The following is an 18,486-nucleotide window of genomic DNA, read 5'->3' as shown; positions in this document are numbered from 1 at the left end:
CAGGTTAGCGGGCATGAGGGGACATGGGAGATGAGGCAGGGCAGGTGAGCCAGCATCACATTATGAAAGGTCATTGATGCCATGTAAAAAGTTTTACTTCACTCAGGGAACAAATACCAAACTAGAGAAAGTTTTTGAGCAGGGTTAGGGTTGTGCTTTGGTCTGATAAATCTGATTTTACTTTCCAAATGTTAAAAGTCTTTGAGCTTCATGCAACATGTGTTTGGGGGCTGGTCTGGGAAAGCTCCAGATATTGGTACCAATGTGGCCTCAAGATCCCCCGGATGTTCCAAGGGCCTTAGGGAATTCACATTGTTGTGAAGAATTTGTTACTCTTCAGGGCTTCCCATTACACTTAGAAGGCCAACTCCAACCAGCCTTTGCCTGCTGTCTGGCACGCTCTTCCCACCTTTTTCGTGGTTGACTGCTTCTCACATTCCAGTGTCCACCCCTGTCTCCCCTCATACAGGCCTTCCCTGTCCCCCGTCACTCTCAGACCCAACAAACCACAGATAGCAAGATGCAGGCAGGCAGCGAGGCCCTTGACGCTGCTAAGCTCATGGAAAGCAGGGAGCACATCCGCTTCCATCCACATTGGCCACCCAGCTCCTGGCACCGCAGAGGGCCAAGTTTGTGATTAAATACATGAATCCAGGCCCTTTTGGTGTGGAAACCGAGGCTGGCGTCCCAGGACTTGGGATAGAATAATTCAGCAAGGAAACGTGAGCTGGACGTTTCTTCACGCCGCCCTGCGGGGAGGGTTCCCAGCACAGCAGTGGCGGGCTCACCCCTCTGTGGGCTGCACTGCAGGGCCTGTGAGGAGCTCACACATGTTCTCGAAGAACAGCCCCCAGAGTAAGCCCCTGACTCTGCTGGCAGAGTTTGAATGGAGAAGGGCCGTCTCCGGAGGCCTAGCTGAGCTGACTCAGCTGTCTGTTGTCCCACGGCAGGGCAGGAGGGGAGTGCCGTGGGGACAGGCGGGGGGGCAAGGGCGGGGCTGGAAGGGGCAGCCCGGTGTCCAGGCCAGGCTGCTCTGGCCACGTGGGCCTACGTGTCACAGCCTGTATTCCGTTCCCCCATCCCGCCCCGAAGTTGTATGTTGAAGGCCTAGCCCAGTACCTCAGAATGTATTTGGAGATAAGGCCCTTAAACGCCTGGCACCGAAATCAGTGTTAGCCAGGGTTGTCTGGGGCAACAGAACCTCAATATGCCTATTTGTACTTGTATCTGTACCTGTGGCTCTGTCTGTCCAGAGAGATCTAGTACATGCACTGGCTGATGTGATTCTGGAGGCCGGCAAGTCCCAAGGTCCGCAGGGTGAGCAGACAGGCTGGGACCCGGGGAGTCCGGCGTGAGGTTCCAGTCCAAAGGCCAACAGGCTCCAGGCCCAGGGACAGCCAGGCTTTCAGTGTGAGTCTGATGACAGGAAAGACCTATGTCCTGGTTCAAAGGCAGTCAGGTAGAAGGAGTGTCTTCCTCGGGGAGGGTCAGCCTCAGCGTGGCTCCTGCAGACGCCCCTCAGCACGCCCTCCGGAGGGGAGAGGGAAGGGACGCGCCACCCACCTCGGAAGCGACATGTCTGCCTCAGGCGAAACACAGCAAACAACAAGAAGAAAGGAGGTTGTGTTTATGCTCGTGCATGTGTGTCTGCGATATTTATACTCTCTGGTAACAGTTTTTCTGACACACATACGCTCTTCAGGAGGAAGCTGAGAAAGTGAGTGGCAGTTTCTCTGTGTCCAACAACTTCTTGGACCAAGTCCAGCAAACGAAGTGTTTGAAGATGTGGCTCTGGCACCTTCCGTGACAGGCCAGCATGGCAAGCAAGGCTGGAGACAGGGAGCCCACGTCGAGGTGAGAGCAGGAGCCGGGAGAGGAGAAGTCATCCTGCGCTGTGTCAGTGTCCCCAGCAGGAGCCAAGCCCCTCCGGCAGTCAGGTGGCACTCACTGTGGGCTGGGACCACCCAGGCGCTGAGGTTAGGGCCCCCGGGGCCGGCAAAGGTAACCTTGGCCTCTGGGCTCTTACGGTGCAGACAGGGCGATAAAAGGTCAGTATCTGGTGAGGAGCACGTGAGCACAACAGATAATTTCTAGGAGAGGCTTGTGGGACTAACATTTCCAGTCAGTCCTGGCTGATAATCCTTCTGGGTAACATGAGCCCTCATCCCCGGTATGGGGCGTGCATCTGGCCGTCAGTGACGCCCCCTCCGCCCCCCACCATGCCTGTCATACTATTTCATTCTCTCATGTTCTTCACGATGGTGGTTCATGTGGGTGTCACGCCTCGGCCACCTTTGGAGTTCTCCAGGACAGACGTGAGTCTGGGTCCCTGCCTGGAGCTGAAATGGTGTCAGCACACACATGGCAGGTGTCCCCTGGCTACCGTCGAATTTCACACGGTGGCAGAGATGCCATGTGTTTAGGACAGCCCCCAGCGAGCAGGGCGGCCAAGGCAGGTACAGGTGTGGTTTTAGCCCAGAGCAGAATTAGAGACAGGGCATACTGGGTTTGGGAGGATTGGAAACTTGGATTAGCATTTGCTTTGATCCTCAGTCACCCCCTTGCCATGTGTGTAAAACCCTCCTGGTGTCTGGTGGAAATAGCGTCTTGGGGTGAGAGCCCAGGGCTTGGGGGGCCCTTGGGAATCCAGTTCCACAAAGGAAGGGCCCAGCCTCACGTAGGCAGGTCCCAGCGGGCTAGGGTGGATCATGATGCAGTGATAAATAATCCCAAATCTCGGGGCTTGCACAACAAAGGTTGATTTCTGGCTCGTGCTACTTATCCACTGCAGGGATCGGAGGGTGGGAGTGGGAGGTCCTGCTCAGCACCGTCCCTGGGGAATCTGGGCTGGCGGAGGGGCTCCATCGGAGGAGAGCTCCTGCACGGCCACCTGCACCCAAGTTCTTAAAGCTCGGGCCGGAAGTGATCCCCACCGCTTTGCCCATATTCCACCAACCACAGCTAACTTCCCTGGCAGGCAGGGGTCACACATGACAAAATGTCCAGAGGAGGAAAAACCTTATGTGTGAACCGCTAAGAAGACCTCGGGGGTGAGGGGTGACTGGCTGGTGCGGAGTGAGTGGGGGCAAGGGGGCTCGTTCCTCTCCGTTCAGACTGAGCCAGCTGCAGGCCGAGGCGGAGCCGGCCTTTGGGGCTCTTGGTCCCTGGCAGGCTTTACCTTCCCGAAGCTTTCTCAGCAGACTGGAATCCAGCTTAGAACCTTCAGCGGCCCCTGGCCGTTCCAGCCTTGTTAGGGCGGTCAGCAGGAAAACAGCACATCAGGCCTGGGGTTTAAAGAACCTTCAGGAACCAAAAGGGTTTTTTGTTGTTGTTGGAGTTTTAGGAACTAAGGAGGGGAAAAGTGAAATGAGGACAGGAATACTATTTGAAAGAAGCAAAGATGCCTTTGCCTTTGCCTTTGCCTTTGCCAGGAGTACTGGGCAAACACAGGGATGGGCTGAAGGGAGGTACCCTCTGGGGAGCGTGACTTGGGCTGCCAGGAGCTGCCGGGCTTCAGAAGCCATCAGGACAAAGGGCTCTGTCCTCGCAGCCCTTCATGGTGAAGGCAAAGCTTCTGAACCAGGCTCCAGCAACAGGAAGACATTGGCTCGGGTGATCTGGTGGCAGAGGGAGGGAAACGGGGATGCCTGTGGGGCTTTCTGTGCCTGCCTCCGTGGGGCTGGAACAGTCTGAGTTGTCGTCCCCCCACCACCACCTTTCACACCCGTGTCCATCAGGTCTCGTTAACTGTCACTTCTCTGGGAAGTGTCCCCTGACCTCCCCAGACCCGGCTGCCCGGCCCTTGCCTTACTTGCTGTGAGTCTGACAGTAAGTGCATGATGGGGCCTGCAAGGGCCCAGCGTCCTTGTTTCAGAGGCCCCTGGGTATGACCTTGCAGTTCAGCTGAACGCCCCCCTGGTGGCTCCCAGCTGCCCTGGGCACTGCGGCGGGGATCTCTCTAGACCCTGACAACGCCAGCCCCTGGGCCTGGCCAGACTCTGGGACCTCTTGACCTGCCCAAGGCTCCCTGAAGCCAGAACCTGAGCTCATGAACAGCCTTGCCCAACTCCACCCCCAGACACCTCGGCTTGCCCCATCCCTGGTGGCTACCATTTCAACTGACCCACCACTGCTTAGAGGGGCACATCCTGCAGCCTTACCCCTAATTCACCAGCCCAGGGGTAGTGGTATGCCTTCACCACCCTTCCCAGAAACATCCACAATGTTCCCATACCTTCTGAATCTCTGTGGACTGGGCTATCCCTGGGCACTGGGAAACAGAACTACCTTAGTCACACCCACAGTCTACCTCTTTGTGCCTCAGTTTACCCATATGTAAAACCTGGGCCACATCTGCCCCTTCTTACATTACAGAGATTCAGGAAACATTATTAAAGCGCCAGCTGTTCTTTGGAAGAAAAGGGCTCTATTTTCATGCTTTTGTCCTCTACCTCCTCACCCATCCCCACCTCCCTGGAACTTTCTGGAATGTGCTCCATAGGCCAAACTAAAGAGGCCAACACCCCCAGGACTGGTGGGTGTTGGCCAGCGAATGGTCGCAGGCCTGGAAACATTCAAACACAGGCAACGATGTTGTCCAAGCACTTTTAGTTCAAAGCTAAAGTTCAAAGCTGCTAGTCCTTGAGGTGGGGTCCTTGGGCCGGACAGTCCCGGAATGTCCAGCCCTGGCCCTGGGGAGGGCTGCTGGGGGAAGCGACCCTTCAGAAGTGAGGGGAGGCCTGTAGAAAGGGTCTCCAGATGTGGGCCACCCTGGGTACCAAGCCAAGCTGCTCGAGCTGCAGCCGCGTGGGCCTGTAGGCATTGAGGTTGCTGTAGGGAGCTGCTGTGCCGTCGTGGGGCCTCGGGGAGAAGTGGGCCTGCGGGCTCAGGGCCCCCCACGGGCCATGGTGGGGCTGAAGCCTGGCGGGCAGAGGTGGGTTGGGGGCCGGGGGACTGCTGGGCCCCGACGCCGCCGACACATTCCGGTTCTGGGGGTTGCTGCCCGTCGACGGGCTGCTGAAAGGGTTGGAGGACGTGTGGTCGCTGGCAGAGCTGCTGCTGCCACTGAGGCGGCCAGGCGGGGGGCTGCGGCCGGCCCTGGGCTGCAGGGGTGCCCCCAGCCTGGGGGACTTCGGGCCCATCACGGGCTTGGAGGATGCGTATAGGTGGCGGAACTCCTCGTCAAACAGCTCCACCGCCGGGCCCGTGAACTTGGAGAGGATGTTCCGGTGGACGTGTCCGCAGAGCCAGGTGAAGCTGCAGGGGAAGAGGAGAGCGGGCTGGCAACGGGGAGGCCCGCCGAGCCCCCACAGGCCGCTCCGGTGGCAGTGGGCTCCCGGCACGGCTGCCCGGAGGGACCGACCACTAGCCAGAGGGGACCGGCCAGTGTCCGCAGGTGAACCCTAAAGACACCAGACCGAAGCCCTGGGTCGGGCCAGGCTCCCTCCTGGGGCTCGAACTCTTGCGCTCCCTGCCCAAGTGCAAGAGGGCTAAGTGACAGCCGAGTCCCCGGACTGCTGAGGCCACCTGTGACATGTGGGAACACCTGCCTCTTCTAACCAAAGGGGGGGTCTGGGGGAGGCTGCTCCTTAGAAGGCAGGGCGTGTTCTCAGGAAAGTCTTGAGGGTGTGGCCACACTTGAGGCCCAGGGACCCCAAGGGGCAGGCGGCAGGGGAGGGGATTCCCACGGGAACCAGAGTGCACTTTGCCCCGACCCCCAGGGAGGTGGGCGGAGGCCTCGGCCCTCCCTCCATTAACTGGTTTCAAATGAAAACAAAATGCTGAAGGCATTTATGGATTGCGTTTTATGATTCCTTGATTTAACTGAGTTCCTTTTTATCTCTGATGGAAAAGTCCCCTTATTAACCCCACTTACACACACCCACATACTCAAACCCCTTGAAAAGTCCTGGTGGACAGCACAGAGGACCCACCCAAAGGGTCAGGGTAGAGATTCCTGGGTCCCTAATAATGGGAACCCAGGCATAGAGGGCAATAGTGACAGGATGGTCAGAGGGACACACGGTCAATGTGGGGGACAGGAACGACCCCCCACCAACGGTCTCAACCTTCCCCCCCACCCCCCACCGGCCTTGCTACCAAAAAAGGCCTGGCCCAACCAGCAGAGTCCCCACTTGGTGAGGCAGGGCAGGTGAGCAAGGCTGAGCAATCCCGGGAAGAACAATGAGGCTTTGTTCAAACCTCACCTCCGGCCCACAAGCCACCCACACACCCCAGAGAGGTGAGCAACTGACGAAGAGCCTAGGGCCAGCCAGGTGACAGGGAAGGCAGCAAACAGTGGGGACAGCAGGACTCGGCTCCACTAAGAAATCAGTCGCCTGGTGTTGCTTGGAATCAGACGAGATTAGGCCAAGCAACTGCATGCTTTATGCAACAGAACAGTCCCACAGGTGCCCTGGCAACTTTTCAGGCTCCCACACCCCGGTGGTCTCTGCACCTGCCCCCCACCCCAGGTCCTTGGTGTCCCTGCAGCCCCTGCACACCTATGAACCTCCTTTACACCCTGCATTGCCATTCATTCTATGCCCTTTTACACTTTCTCTTTATCACCACCCGAGGTAAGAAGTACACTTCATTTCTATTGCTTTTTGGCACTTAGTACATGGAACTGATGTTGTCACAATTTTTGGCTCAAGAACCACTCTCATGACTGGTCTATTCCTCGCCCGTTTTAATCTATTCAGCTATTTACTTAGTTATTTTAAATAACGTAATAAGCACCAACAAACCCAGCACCTAAAAAAAATAAAAAGCTAGCATCTTGGCAATAATCAGCATCAAACCATACAGTCCCTCCCCAAAAGAAGGAATCATCACCCTGAATCCTGTGTCATAGTTCCCATACTTTCCTTTCTCCTTAAAAAAATGTTTTATGTATTCTGGAAAGAAAGTATTTTCGAGTTTAATATACATGTAATATTTTGGGGGGTTTTCCCATTTAATATTATATTGCTAAGATTTATCCATGTTCTTTCTTGTTGCTGTGCCTCATCCATTTTTGACTGCTGTATAATATTCCACTGGTGGCTAGATCATGGTTTATTCATCCACTCTCCCGTTGACAGGCATTTGGATTGCTTCCACGGTATTTCTGTTGGGACCTGTGCTATAGCAAGCATTCTCATACCTGTCTTTTACTACACCGTGGACTCCCTCTCTTGGAAATACCCCTGGGAGTGGAAGTGCTGGATCATAAGCCAGGTGAATAGTCAGCTTCAGGAGAAATTCCAAACTCTTTTAAAAGTCACTGTCTTGGGGATCCCTGGGTGGCTCAGTGGTTTAGCTCCTGCCTTTGGCCCAGGCAGTGATCCTGGAGTCCCAGGATCGAGTCCTACGTCAGGTCCCTGCATGGAGCCTGCTTCTCTCTCTGCCTGTGTCTCTGCCTCTCTCTCTCTCTCGTGTTTCTCATGAATAAATAATTTTTTTAAAAAATCACTCTCTCGACCTACAATCCCCTCAGCCATGCAGGAAAGATCCTGTACAGCCAGCATCTGGTATCGTCAGTCTTATTTTCTTGCCAGTTGAAAAGGTATAAAAAGGCAACTGGTCCTAGCCTCGATCTGCACTTTCTGGTCACTGAGATGCGAACGCCTCTCCCCGCGTGCTCCTGGCTGGGATGCCCACTCGCACCCCCTATTCTGGCGCTAAGCCTCGGGAACTACTTGTGGCTCTGACACTAATCGCGTCAGGGCATCAGGAAAGCCCGCTCTCACTCTGTAAGCTGACTTTTCCCTTTCTTTCAGGTATCTTTCAATGAACCGAAGTTCTTCATCGGAATACAGTCAGATACAGCGATCTTTCAGGGTCAAGGCTTTTTTTGTGTTGTTTCACACAAAAGACAGGTGTCCGTGTTAAGACACTTAATCCTTATCCTAAGGCCTAAAAAGATATTCATCTATTCTTTTCTATTAAGAGTTTAAAGTTTGTGGGGTTTTTTTGACATTTAAGAGTTTTTAATCTATTGGAAGGTGATTTTTTTTTGTACATGTGTGACATGGAATCCAATTTTCTGTGTGCAGAATTATTGTTTTCCAGTTTCTCCTTTCCCCACTGTGCAGACATGCCCCATCATGTGTGGGTCTGTCTCCGGGCTTTCTGCTCTGTTCCATTTGTCAGTTTGCCTGTACCTCCTCCGATGCCACATTGTCTAGATTATTCCAGCTCCACGACACAGCCTGATCCCTGGCAGGAGCAAGTCCTCCCTACCTGTTCTTCCTCCGACTTACCTGGCTAATCTTGGAGAGATACATTTAATGTCTTGACCTACTCACATAGACAAACACATACATAAGTACACAACAGTTTCCAGAACATTCCTGACCTCAGGAATGCTCTCTGTATGTTTATTCTATCCTATATCATTATAAAAATAATTCCAGGCATCATCCACTAACTTGATTTCATATCCTGCTAATGGATAATGATGCACATGGTTTGAAAAAACTTTGTTCCTCTAGCTACATTGGATGGCCAGAACCTTATATAGACTTTCATTAATTTATTTACTCATTCATTCAACATATATTATGATCATATATAATGTTCGGGCACTGGGTTAGCTATATTTCATTCCAGGGATATAACAGAGAGAAAACAGACTCGATCCAGGTTCTGACATCATGTTTACGATCTTGGATAAACAAGTCCACAGAGAAGCTCTCTAGGAGATGATCTGGAAACTCCAAGATAAGGAGTTAGCAGGATAAGACAGCAGGAATTACCTCTCCAGCAGAGGGCATGTACAGCAAGTGCAAAGGCCCTGAGGCCTGAAAGAGCATGAAAGACCTGGAGGAACACAGTATGGCTACAGCACAGTGGAGAGGAACGAAAATCCTGCAGAGGCCATGGTAAGAATGATTTTTTTTTTCTTTTCTAGGAGAAGTGACAAGCATAGAAGTATCTTAAGGAGGCCAGTGATTTGATCTGGTTTTTGTTTAAAAATCTTTCTGTTCCTGGTACAGAAAGCCCAGAAGTAGAAGTGTGGGTCAGGGCAGGAATGGATTCAGGGGTGGTTCAGTTCTCACGCTGTGGCCACCAAGGCCCAACCCCAAAGGCACCAACCTCCTGGACTTGCCAGCAGAAGTGGGAGCTCCTTCCTGGCTGACCACAGAGCACTTCCTAAGCTCATACTGACCTTAGAACACACGCCACACCGCTCTGTGGCCATTTGTCCATGTTTTTTCATAAGAGAGAAGAGCTCTGTGTCCCCAGCACCTGGCATATTGCCTGTGCTGGATAAGGCTTCACTTTTTTTTTTTTTTTTTTAAAGAGTTTTGTTATTTATTCATGAGAGACATAGAGAAAGAGAGGCAGAGACACAGGCAGAGGGAGAAGCAGGCTCCATGCAGGGACTCCAGGATCACGACCTGAGCCAAAGGCAGATGCCCAACTGCTGAGCCACCCAGGCGTCTCTGGGTAAGACTTTCTAACAGAGCTTAAATGTTCAAATGTACACCCCCCCACCTCACCCGCACCCCTCAGCTAAAGATGTGCACAGAGCACCTCAGTTTGGGAGAACTGTATACAACCAGGGCCAAAATATCCGAAGCCCAAGGACAGCTGCATTGAAAGAATGGGAGGGAGACATGTTTTGTTTCAACTGGAGACAACCTTGAGAGTCCCCACGGAGAAGGATCTAACTGAAGGCCAGCAAACAGATCTCCTCTGAGCGCTGAGTGCAAATGAAGTTACAGGTGTCCTGCCCTCTCTCCAGGAGCTGGGTTCTTCGGTTCTCAGGAATGGCCCTGTGTGTCTTCAGGCCCGGTGCCACCCTCCTCCCGGCACCTCCCATATCAGGATGACAAGCTCAGAAGGCACTAGAGAGCTGGAGATCCTAGCTGAGAAGGCTGGTGACCCTGGGCCAATCACCTACCCTTGCCGTGCCTCAGTTCCCCCAACCGTCATTGGGAAGAATAATGCCTCCCTCAAAGGGTTAAATCCTTCCTAAAAGTCTCATCACACCCGGCCTAGGGCCTGGCACAAAGCTCAACAAGGTTAGTTCTGCTTCCTTCTGCCCCCACCAAGGGCAAAGACCCCCCACCCCCAACCCACCCCCCTTGCCAGCAGCATAATGAGCTCCGCAAGGGCAAATACAAACAAAAACAAAGAAGCATAATTCTCCCAATTGAAAACAAGAGGAGACACTCTCATTCCTCTGCATTTTCTCTTTCAGAATTTCTTTCTCTGGCCCAGAAGACAAGGGAGGAATCCGAATGAGTGGGCCTTGCTACATTTCCCCAGTGACAACCTTTAGCTCGTACCCTTTTGCCCTACCATGTTTTCCAGGACTTTCCTTGACTCTGCTCTTCATCAAAGCTCATATAAAAACGCCCAGGCTGGAGGCACCTGGGTGGCTCAGTGGTTGAGCGTCTGCCTTGGGCTCAGGTTGTGATCCCGGGGTCTCAGGATCGAGTCCTGGATCAGGCCCCCCTGCATGGAGCCTGCTTCTCCCTCTGCCTGTGTCTGCCTCTCTCTCTGTCTCTCATGAATAAATTAATAAATTTTTTTTAAATGCTCAGGCTTAACCATTTCTTAGGATCATTTCTTTCTGGAGGTCCCATGTCACATGAAACTTGGAAATAAATCCACATGCTTTTCTCTTGTTAGTCTATCTTTTGTCCAGTTTACAGGCCCCAGCCAGAGCACCTAGAAAGGTAATAGGAAAATGAGGGTTTTCCTCCCCATATACTGGGTATGGGTTTTTTTTTTTTTTTTTTGAGGTGATAAAAATATTCTGGACCTAGGTAGCAGTGACGGTTGCACACACAGGGAATGAATTAAATGCCACTGAATCACACATTGAAAATGGCTAATTTTAGGTTATGCGAATTTCCCCATAATAATAAAAAAGAATGAAGGAGGACTCTTCAGCTCTGGTGGGCCCCTGACTCCAGCTGCCCATCCAGGTGGTGAGCTAGGTCTCTAGTGGCAGCTTAGCTAAGGTCAGAGGTCAAGGTCAGAGGCCTCCAGTCCTGATGTGGGGTTTGAGGCTGAGCTCCCACCCAGAGCTTATGGCTTGCTGGCTTGCTGCCCAGCGGCCTTTGTCACTTTCAAATCTGAAAGAACAAAAAGCTGAGAAAGTGGCTTTGGCCACTTGGGGAGGGTAACTCAGCCCCATCTCAGCCTCTTACAAAACAACCGAGCGCTAATGCGGGGCCCTAGGATCAGAAGTACATGGGGTCCCTTTTGCACAGGTGCCCCAGTGAAGCAAAACAATGAGGAGAGAAGCTGTGGGAGGAAATGCACATGGGGCTCAGTGACGCCCGGACACTGGGTGTCCCCTCAGGGCTGTCTGGTCTCAGAGCCCCTCCTGGCATAGGAGCTAAGGAACAACTATTCCCCCTGCAGATGGACCACACCTCATTCAGCTCAGGTGCAGTCTGTGAGGCAGAGAGCACAGGCCCATGCACAGCCGAGGAAACCAGGGCCAGGAAAAGGTGGAGACAGCCAGAGGGGAGTAAACGGAGCTTTAGGCAGCTCAGCCCCCCTCCAAAGACCCCCTCCCTCCCCCCATCACTCTTCTTTCTCTGTCTGTCTGTACGGGTTCTCCTTCTTCTTCCTTCTTCTTCCTTCTTCCTTCTTCTTCCTTCTTCCTTCTTCTTCCTTCTTCTTCCTTCTTCCTTCTTCTTCCTTCTTCTTCCTCTTCTTCCTCTTCTTCCTCTTCTTCCTCTTCTTCCTCTTCTTCCTCTTCTTCTTTCTTCTTCTTCTTCTTCTTCTTCTTCTTCTTCTTCTTCTTCTTCTTCTTCTTTCTTCTTTCTTCTTTCTTCTTTCTTCTTTCTTCTTCGTCTACACCCAACATAGGGCTTGAACTCACAGCCCCAAGATCGAGAGTTACACACTGTACCGAATGAACCAGCCATGACCGGCTGTAGTCTATCTCCTTGGTTTGAATGGCAGCTCCAGAGGGGCGCCCCAGCCTTGAAGCATGCCTACTATGTACCCAGTAGGTCTCTACATAGCTGTCGAATGAATGAAGGAACAGAGACACATGGTGACTTGCTCAAGGTCACCCAGCCAGAAAGCTACAGAGCTGGGAATTGAACCCAACGTCTAGTCCAGGCTGCTGCCACGTCCAGTCTCTAGCACTAGCCTTAGGTCCCAGTGAATTGGGACACACTTCTGAAAATAAAATAGGACACACACACACACACACACACACACACAGCCCAAAACAAATTGCATAGTTTTACAATCACGCCTGATAGAGCTGAGGAAGGAAAAAGAAGATTCTAAAAAAAAAAAAGAAAAAGAAGATTCTATGTCCTGTTGCAACCTGAAGGGAAACTTCAAAGTGCCTCTCTACCCTCAAGCCCAGAAGGCCCCCTTCTTCCCAGGCTAGTCCTGCCTCCAGCCTCATGTATGTGATGAAGTCTCAGCTCGGCAGGGACAGAAGCAGCCCCCTGGGAGCCCCTGGGAGGGACAGGCTACGTGCCTGAGCGGCCAGGACTACGCCACACTCAGCCTGGGCCTCCTCGAAGCCTTGGGCCCGTGAAACCCAGCGCTCACCTGTACGATCCCGACAGGACATATCTCCAATCTGAGATGATGAACTTCTCCTGGATTTGGCCGGCGAACTTCCGGCCTGATTTGGCACAGTACACCTCTCCTTCCACACTCCGGATGGAAATGTTCTGTTGGAAGGAGAGTCAAGGCCTCATTTGCTAATTACGTATGTGTAGATATATGTTTGCCTAGGAAAACATCTGGAAGGATGCTCAGCAAGACATGAGCAGGGGTTATCTCTAATTTGTAGGCTCATCGGCTATTTTTATTTTTCCCTTTGCTGAATTTTCTAGATTCTTTTCATTGTCCTGACATTATTTGAGAAATGGGGCGGGGGGAGGGGGAGAGAGATGGTAGGATTTTATTTTATTTTTTTAGATGGTAGGATTTAAACAAAGTGACAAAGAAAAGAAAGATGACGGCCTAATACCCAACTTGCCTTGCAGGGGGCTTCAGTTACATGAGTCCCTGACCCCAAGCTGGTCACAGGGAAGTGCAGCCGGAGGGGTGGCTCTGTGGAGACCTCAGTGGACCTTAGATCGTCCTAAGGAAAGGTGTGTCCACAACCCAAATCATGGCCCTGCGTGTCCCTTCCTCTGCCCCCAGGAACACCTGCTGCCCCAGCCCCTGCCCAGAACCCTTGGGAGGCTGGAGAAATGAAAGGGTGGGTAAAGCCAGGGATCTCTGGGGAAGCCAGGATACTGCTGGGATCCCGTGAATGTCCCTGGTGGCTGGGCAGGCTCTGGGAAGGGGACACCCACGAGCTTCCTAGTGATTCCCAGCCTCCCCATAAGCTCTGTGACCTGTTGAGAGGAGGGTCTCATCTCACTGTCCCTTGGCGGGCAGAGGACTGGCAGCTGTGGCTGGTGTGGGCCATGGATGCAAGGCCTGCGCGGACTCTGCACCTGCCGATGGCCTCGTGTCGAGGAGGTGCGATCCAGGCCAAGCAGGCCTGGTAATCACAGGACCCAGGCCTGTCGCTCCAGATGCCTGAGCTCGGCTGCATCCCAGGCAGTGGGGAGGACAAGGGATGGAGGAAGGGAGGTTGGGGGGTCTCCCGGAGGCTGACCTGTCTGAGCTAGAGCCCAGTCACCGAGGGAACCACCCACCCCTGGTGAGTAGAGCCTGCTTATAAAAACTGGGTGGTTTTACCTTTGACCCTGAAGTAGCTGCCCTAAATTCGACATGATTAAATGACCCTTTATGCCTGGGTTTCTTTTCTCCTTGCCAGAAGGAAGTCCGTGGGCAGTTGGGTTCTGTCCAAAAGGATCAGCTTCCTGGGGTCCTGCGGAGTCCTATACGTGTACCAAACAGCCCGGATGCTGACCTGGCCTGTGGAGCCACGAGGTCCTTCAGCAGAGAAGACAACAGGCATGCGCAGCAGAGATTGCGGCCCACGAGATACCCACGGCCCCTTCCAGTTCCCAGCCCCCGTGGGCTGCGTGAGCCAGAGGGCCTAAGCAGGCATGACGGACACGTCCTCCAGGTCAGGTCCTGCGGCACTCCCCTGCCCTCTCTCCCTGTCACTGCCACCCCGAGGCCACGTATTCCTATGGTGTAGCTACAAGGTGAGGGAGGACCGCCTGTTTTACAGGGCACTTTTGAGCGAGAGACAAACCTTTCTTTACGCTGAGCCATTGAGATGGGGTGTGTGGGAGGGGACTGTTAGCGGGCGCCAGCCATGCTGCCCTCACTCCCACTGGGGGCCCCTACCTTGAGGTGGCTGTCAGAGATCTGGACTTTGTCACACATCTCCTGGAAGAGCTTCACACCTCCCTGGTCCAGGAGCACACAGACAAACACCCCGCGCTTGTTGGCCGCCTCTAGAATGTCACAGAAGATCTCCACGTCGGTGAACACATCCATCAGGATAGCCAGGACCTGGGCCAGGGCAGAGGGGTGGACACAGAGTCAGGGGCCAGGTGCTAACTGGTTTCCGCCCGGCTTCCTACGGCCCCGACCCCGTGGGCCTTCCTGGGAGAGCAGCCCCCACGGCTGCTGCACTGGAGGAGCGAGGGGTGGGGGCTCCGCCAGGGCACATTCAAGGGGAAAGAGCTGGAGGCCTCTGCCCTGACTCCATCGCCTGACCACGGCCCCTCGGGCCTCTTGGCCCACTGCTGGAGTGCAGCACCCACAGCAGGAAGGAGAGAAAGGCAGAGAAAGGAGCAGGAGGGAAGGGCAGAGCAAGGGGAGGCGGCCACGCAGGTTCAGGGCTGAGGGACAGATTTGACGACGGGGCTGCTCAGCCAGACAAGCTCGAAGGCCCCCAGTGGCCACTGGTTTTCACCTGCTATGAAGCCACATGTATTCGCCTCCAACAGAACCCTGGTGGAGGGGATCCCTGGGTGGCTCAGCGGACTAGCACCTGCCTTTGGCCCAGGGCTCAATGCTGCAGCCCAGGCCCGGGATCGAGTCCTGCATCAGGCTCCCGGCATGGAGCCTGCTTCTTCCTCTGCCTGTGTCTCTGCCTGTGTCTCTGCCTCTCTCTGTGTGTGTGTCTGGAGACCCCTACATGCAGAGTAGCCACTGCCACCTCTATCATAACAGGATCTGGGGGATCTGGGGGAGGAGAGAGCCCTAGAAATGCAGCAAAGGGGGGATGTGAGTGTGTGTGTGTGTGTGTGTCTCCCCCTGCCAGGCATCCAGTGTGTGTGTGTGTGTCTCTCCAGTGTGTGTGTGTGTGTCTACCTGCCAGGCATCCAGTGTGTGTGTGTGTGTGTGTCCACCTGCCAGGCATCCAGTGTGTGTGTGTGTGTTTGTGTGTTTGTGTCTCCACCTGCCAGGCATCCAGTGTGTGTATATGTGCGTGTGTGTGTCTCACCTACCAGGCATCCAGTGTGTGTGTGTGTGTGTGTGTGTGTGTGTGTCTCCACCTGCCAGGCATCCAGTGTGTGTGTGTGTGTGTTTGTGTGTGTGTGTCTCCACCTGCCAGGCATCCAGTGTGTGTGCGCGCGCACGTGTGTGCGCGTGTGTGTGCATGTGTGTGTCTCCACCTGCCAGGCATCCAGTGTGTGTGTGTGTGTGTGTGTGTGTTTGTGTCTCCACCTGCCAGGCATCCAGTGTGTGTGTGTGTGTGTGTGTGTGTCTCCACCTGCCAGGCATCCAGTGTGTGTGTGTGTGTGTGTGTGTGTGTGTGTCTCCACCTGCCAGGCATCCAGTGTGTGTGCGCGCGCGTGTGTGCGCGTGTGTGTGCATGTGTGTGTCTCCACCTGCCAGGCATCCAGTGTGTGTGTGTTTGTGTGTTTGTGTCTCCCCCTGCCAGGCATCCAGTGTGTGCGTGTGTGTGTGTGTGCGCGTGTGTCTCCACCTGCCAGGCATCCAGTGTGTGTGTGTGTGTATGTGTGTGTGTCTCCACCTGCTAGGCATCCAGTGTGTGTGTGTCTCCACCTGCCAGGCATCCAATGTGTGTGTGTGTGTTTGTGTGCGTCTCCACCCGCCAGACAGCCAGTGTGTGTGCGCGTGTGTGTGCGTGTGCGTCTCCACCTGCCAGGCATCCACTGTGTGCGTGTGCGCGTGTGTGTGCATGTGTGTGTCTCCACCTGCCAGGCATCCAGTGTGTGTGCGCGCGCGTGTGTGCGCGTGTGTGTGCATGTGTGTGTCTCCCCCTGCCAGGCATCCAGTGTGTGTGTGTTTGTGTGTTTGTGTCTCCCCCTGCCAGGCATCCAGTGTGTGCGTGTGTGTGTGTGTGTGCGCGTGTGTCTCCACCTGCCAGGCATCCAGTGTGTGTGTGTGTGTATGTGTGTGTGTCTCCACCTGCTAGGCATCCAGTGTGTGTGTGTCTCCACCTGCCAGGCATCCAATGTGTGTGTGTGTGTTTGTGTGCGTCTCCACCCGCCAGACAGCCAGTGTGTGTGCGCGTGTGTGTGCGTGTGCGTCCTCCACCTGCCAGGCATCCACTGTGTGCGTGTGTGTGTTTGTGTGTGTGTGTCTCCACCTGCCAGGCATCCAGTGTGTGTGTGCGCGCGCGTGTGTGCGCGTGTGTGTGCATGTGTGTGTCTCCACCTGCCAGGCATCCAGTGTGTGTGTGTGTGTGTGTTTGTGTCTCCACCTGCCAGGCATCCAGTGTGTGTGTGTGTGTGTGTGTGTCTCCACCTGCCAGGCATCCAGGTGTGTGTGTGTGTGTGTGTGTGTGTGTGTCTCCACCTGCCAGGCATCCAGTGTGTGTGCGCGCGCGTGTGTGCGCGTGTGTGTGCATGTGTGTGTCTCCACCTGCCAGGCATCCAGTGTGTGTGTGTTTGTGTGTTTGTGTCTCCCCCTGCCAGGCATCCAGTGTGTGCGTGTGTGTGTGTGCGCGTGTGTCTCCACCTGCCAGGCATCCAGTGTGTGTGTGTGTGTATGTGTGTGTGTCTCCACCTGCTAGGCATCCAGTGTGTGTGTGTCTCCCTGCCAGGCATCCAATGTGTGTGTGTGTGTTTGTGTGCGTCTCCACCCACCAGACAGCCAGTGTGTGTGCGCGTGTGTGTGCGTGTGCGTCTCCACCTGCCAGGCATCCACTGTGTGCGTGTGCGCGTGTGTGTGCATGTGTGTGTCTCCACCTGCCAGGCATCCAGTGTGTGTGCGCGCGCGTGTGTGCGCGTGTGTGTGCATGTGTGTGTCTCCACCTGCCAGGCATCCAGTGTGTGTGTGTTTGTGTGTTTGTGTCTCCCCCTGCCAGGCATCCAGTGTGTGCGTGTGTGTGTGTGTGCGCGTGTGTCTCCACCTGCCAGGCATCCAGTGTGTGTGTGTGTGTATGTGTGTGTGTCTCCACCTGCTAGGCATCCAGTGTGTGTGTGTCTCCACCTGCCAGGCATCCAATGTGTGTGTGTGTGTTTGTGTGCGTCTCCACCCGCCAGACAGCCAGTGTGTGTGCGCGTGTGTGTGCGTGTGCGTCTCCACCTGCCAGGCATCCACTGTGTGCATGTGCGCGTGTGTGTGCATGTGTGTGTCTCCACCTGCCAGGCATCCAGTGTGTGTGTGCGCGCGTGTGTGCGCGTGTGTGTGCATGTGTGTGTCTCCACCTGCCAGGCATCCAGTGTGTGTGCGCGTGCGTGTGTGCGCGTGTGTGTGCATGTGTGTGTCTCCACCTGCCAGGCATCCAGTGTGTGTGTGTTTGTGTGTTTGTGTCTCCCCTGCCAGGCATCCAGTGTGTGCGTGTGTGTGTGCGCGTGTGTGTCTCCACCTGCCAGGCATCCAGTGTGTGTGTGTTTGTGTGTTTGTGTCTCCCCCTGCCAGGCATCCAGTGTGTGTGTGTGTGTGTGTGTGTGTGTGTGTGTGTCTCCACCTGCTAGGCATCCAGTGTGTGTGTGTCTCCACCTGCCAGGCATCCAATGTGTGTGTGTGTGTTTGTGTGCGTCTCCACCCGCCAGACAGCCAGTGTGTGTGCGCGTGTGTGTGCGTGTGCGTCTCCACCTGCCAGGCATCCACTGTGTGCGTGTGCGCGTGTGTGTGCATGTGTGTGTCTCCACCTGCCAGGCATCCAGTGTGTGTGCGCGCGCGTGTGTGCGCGTGTGTGTGCATGTGTGTGTCTCCACCTGCCAGGCATCCAGTGTGTGTGCGCGTGCGTGTGTGCGCGTGTGTGTGCATGTGTGTGTCTCCACCTGCCAGGCATCCAGTGTGTGTGTGTTTGTGTGTTTGTGTCTCCCCCTGCCAGGCATCCAGTGTGTGCGTGTGTGTGTGCGCGTGTGTGTCTCCACCTGCCAGGCATCCAGTGTGTGTGTGTTTGTGTGTTTGTGTCTCCCCCTGCCAGGCATCCAGTGTGTGTGTGTGTGTGTGTGTGTGTGTGTGTGTGTGTGTGTCTCCACCTGCTAGGCATCCAGTGTGTGTGTGTCTCCACCTGCCAGGCATCCAATGTGTGTGTGTGTGTTTGTGTGCGTCTCCACCCGCCAGACAGCCAGTGTGTGTGCGCGTGTGTGTGCGTGTGCGTCTCCACCTGCCAGGCATCCACTGTGTGCGTGTGCGCGTGTGTGTTTGTGTGTGTCTCCACCT

At 54.5% G+C, this 18,486-nt stretch overlaps 1 protein-coding gene across 1 annotated transcript; it reads right to left on the bottom strand.

The window, feature by feature from the left end:
* Positions 1 to 1,195: 1,195 nt before the first annotated feature.
* Positions 1,196 to 14,974, bottom strand: LOC144309911 (protein FAM83A-like). The gene is made up of 4 exons (XM_077890868.1): positions 14,810 to 14,974; positions 14,236 to 14,403; positions 12,526 to 12,650; positions 1,196 to 5,256 (listed from the first exon to the last, which is right to left on the bottom strand). Exons 2-4 carry the CDS (start codon positions 14,386 to 14,388, stop codon positions 4,722 to 4,724), a joined length of 813 nt encoding a protein of 270 aa, XP_077746994.1. The 5' UTR covers positions 14,389 to 14,403; positions 14,810 to 14,974; the 3' UTR covers positions 1,196 to 4,721.
* Between the last annotated feature and the right edge of the window lie 3,512 nt (positions 14,975 to 18,486).

Source organism: Canis aureus, unplaced genomic scaffold, assembly GCF_053574225.1.
Source record: "Canis aureus isolate CA01 unplaced genomic scaffold, VMU_Caureus_v.1.0 ptg000251l_RagTag, whole genome shotgun sequence".
In the NCBI taxonomy this organism is placed as follows: domain Eukaryota; kingdom Metazoa; phylum Chordata; class Mammalia; order Carnivora; family Canidae; genus Canis; species Canis aureus.
The sequence above is the reverse complement of the archived record's forward strand: the minus strand, read 5'-3'. Positions and strand labels throughout refer to the sequence as shown.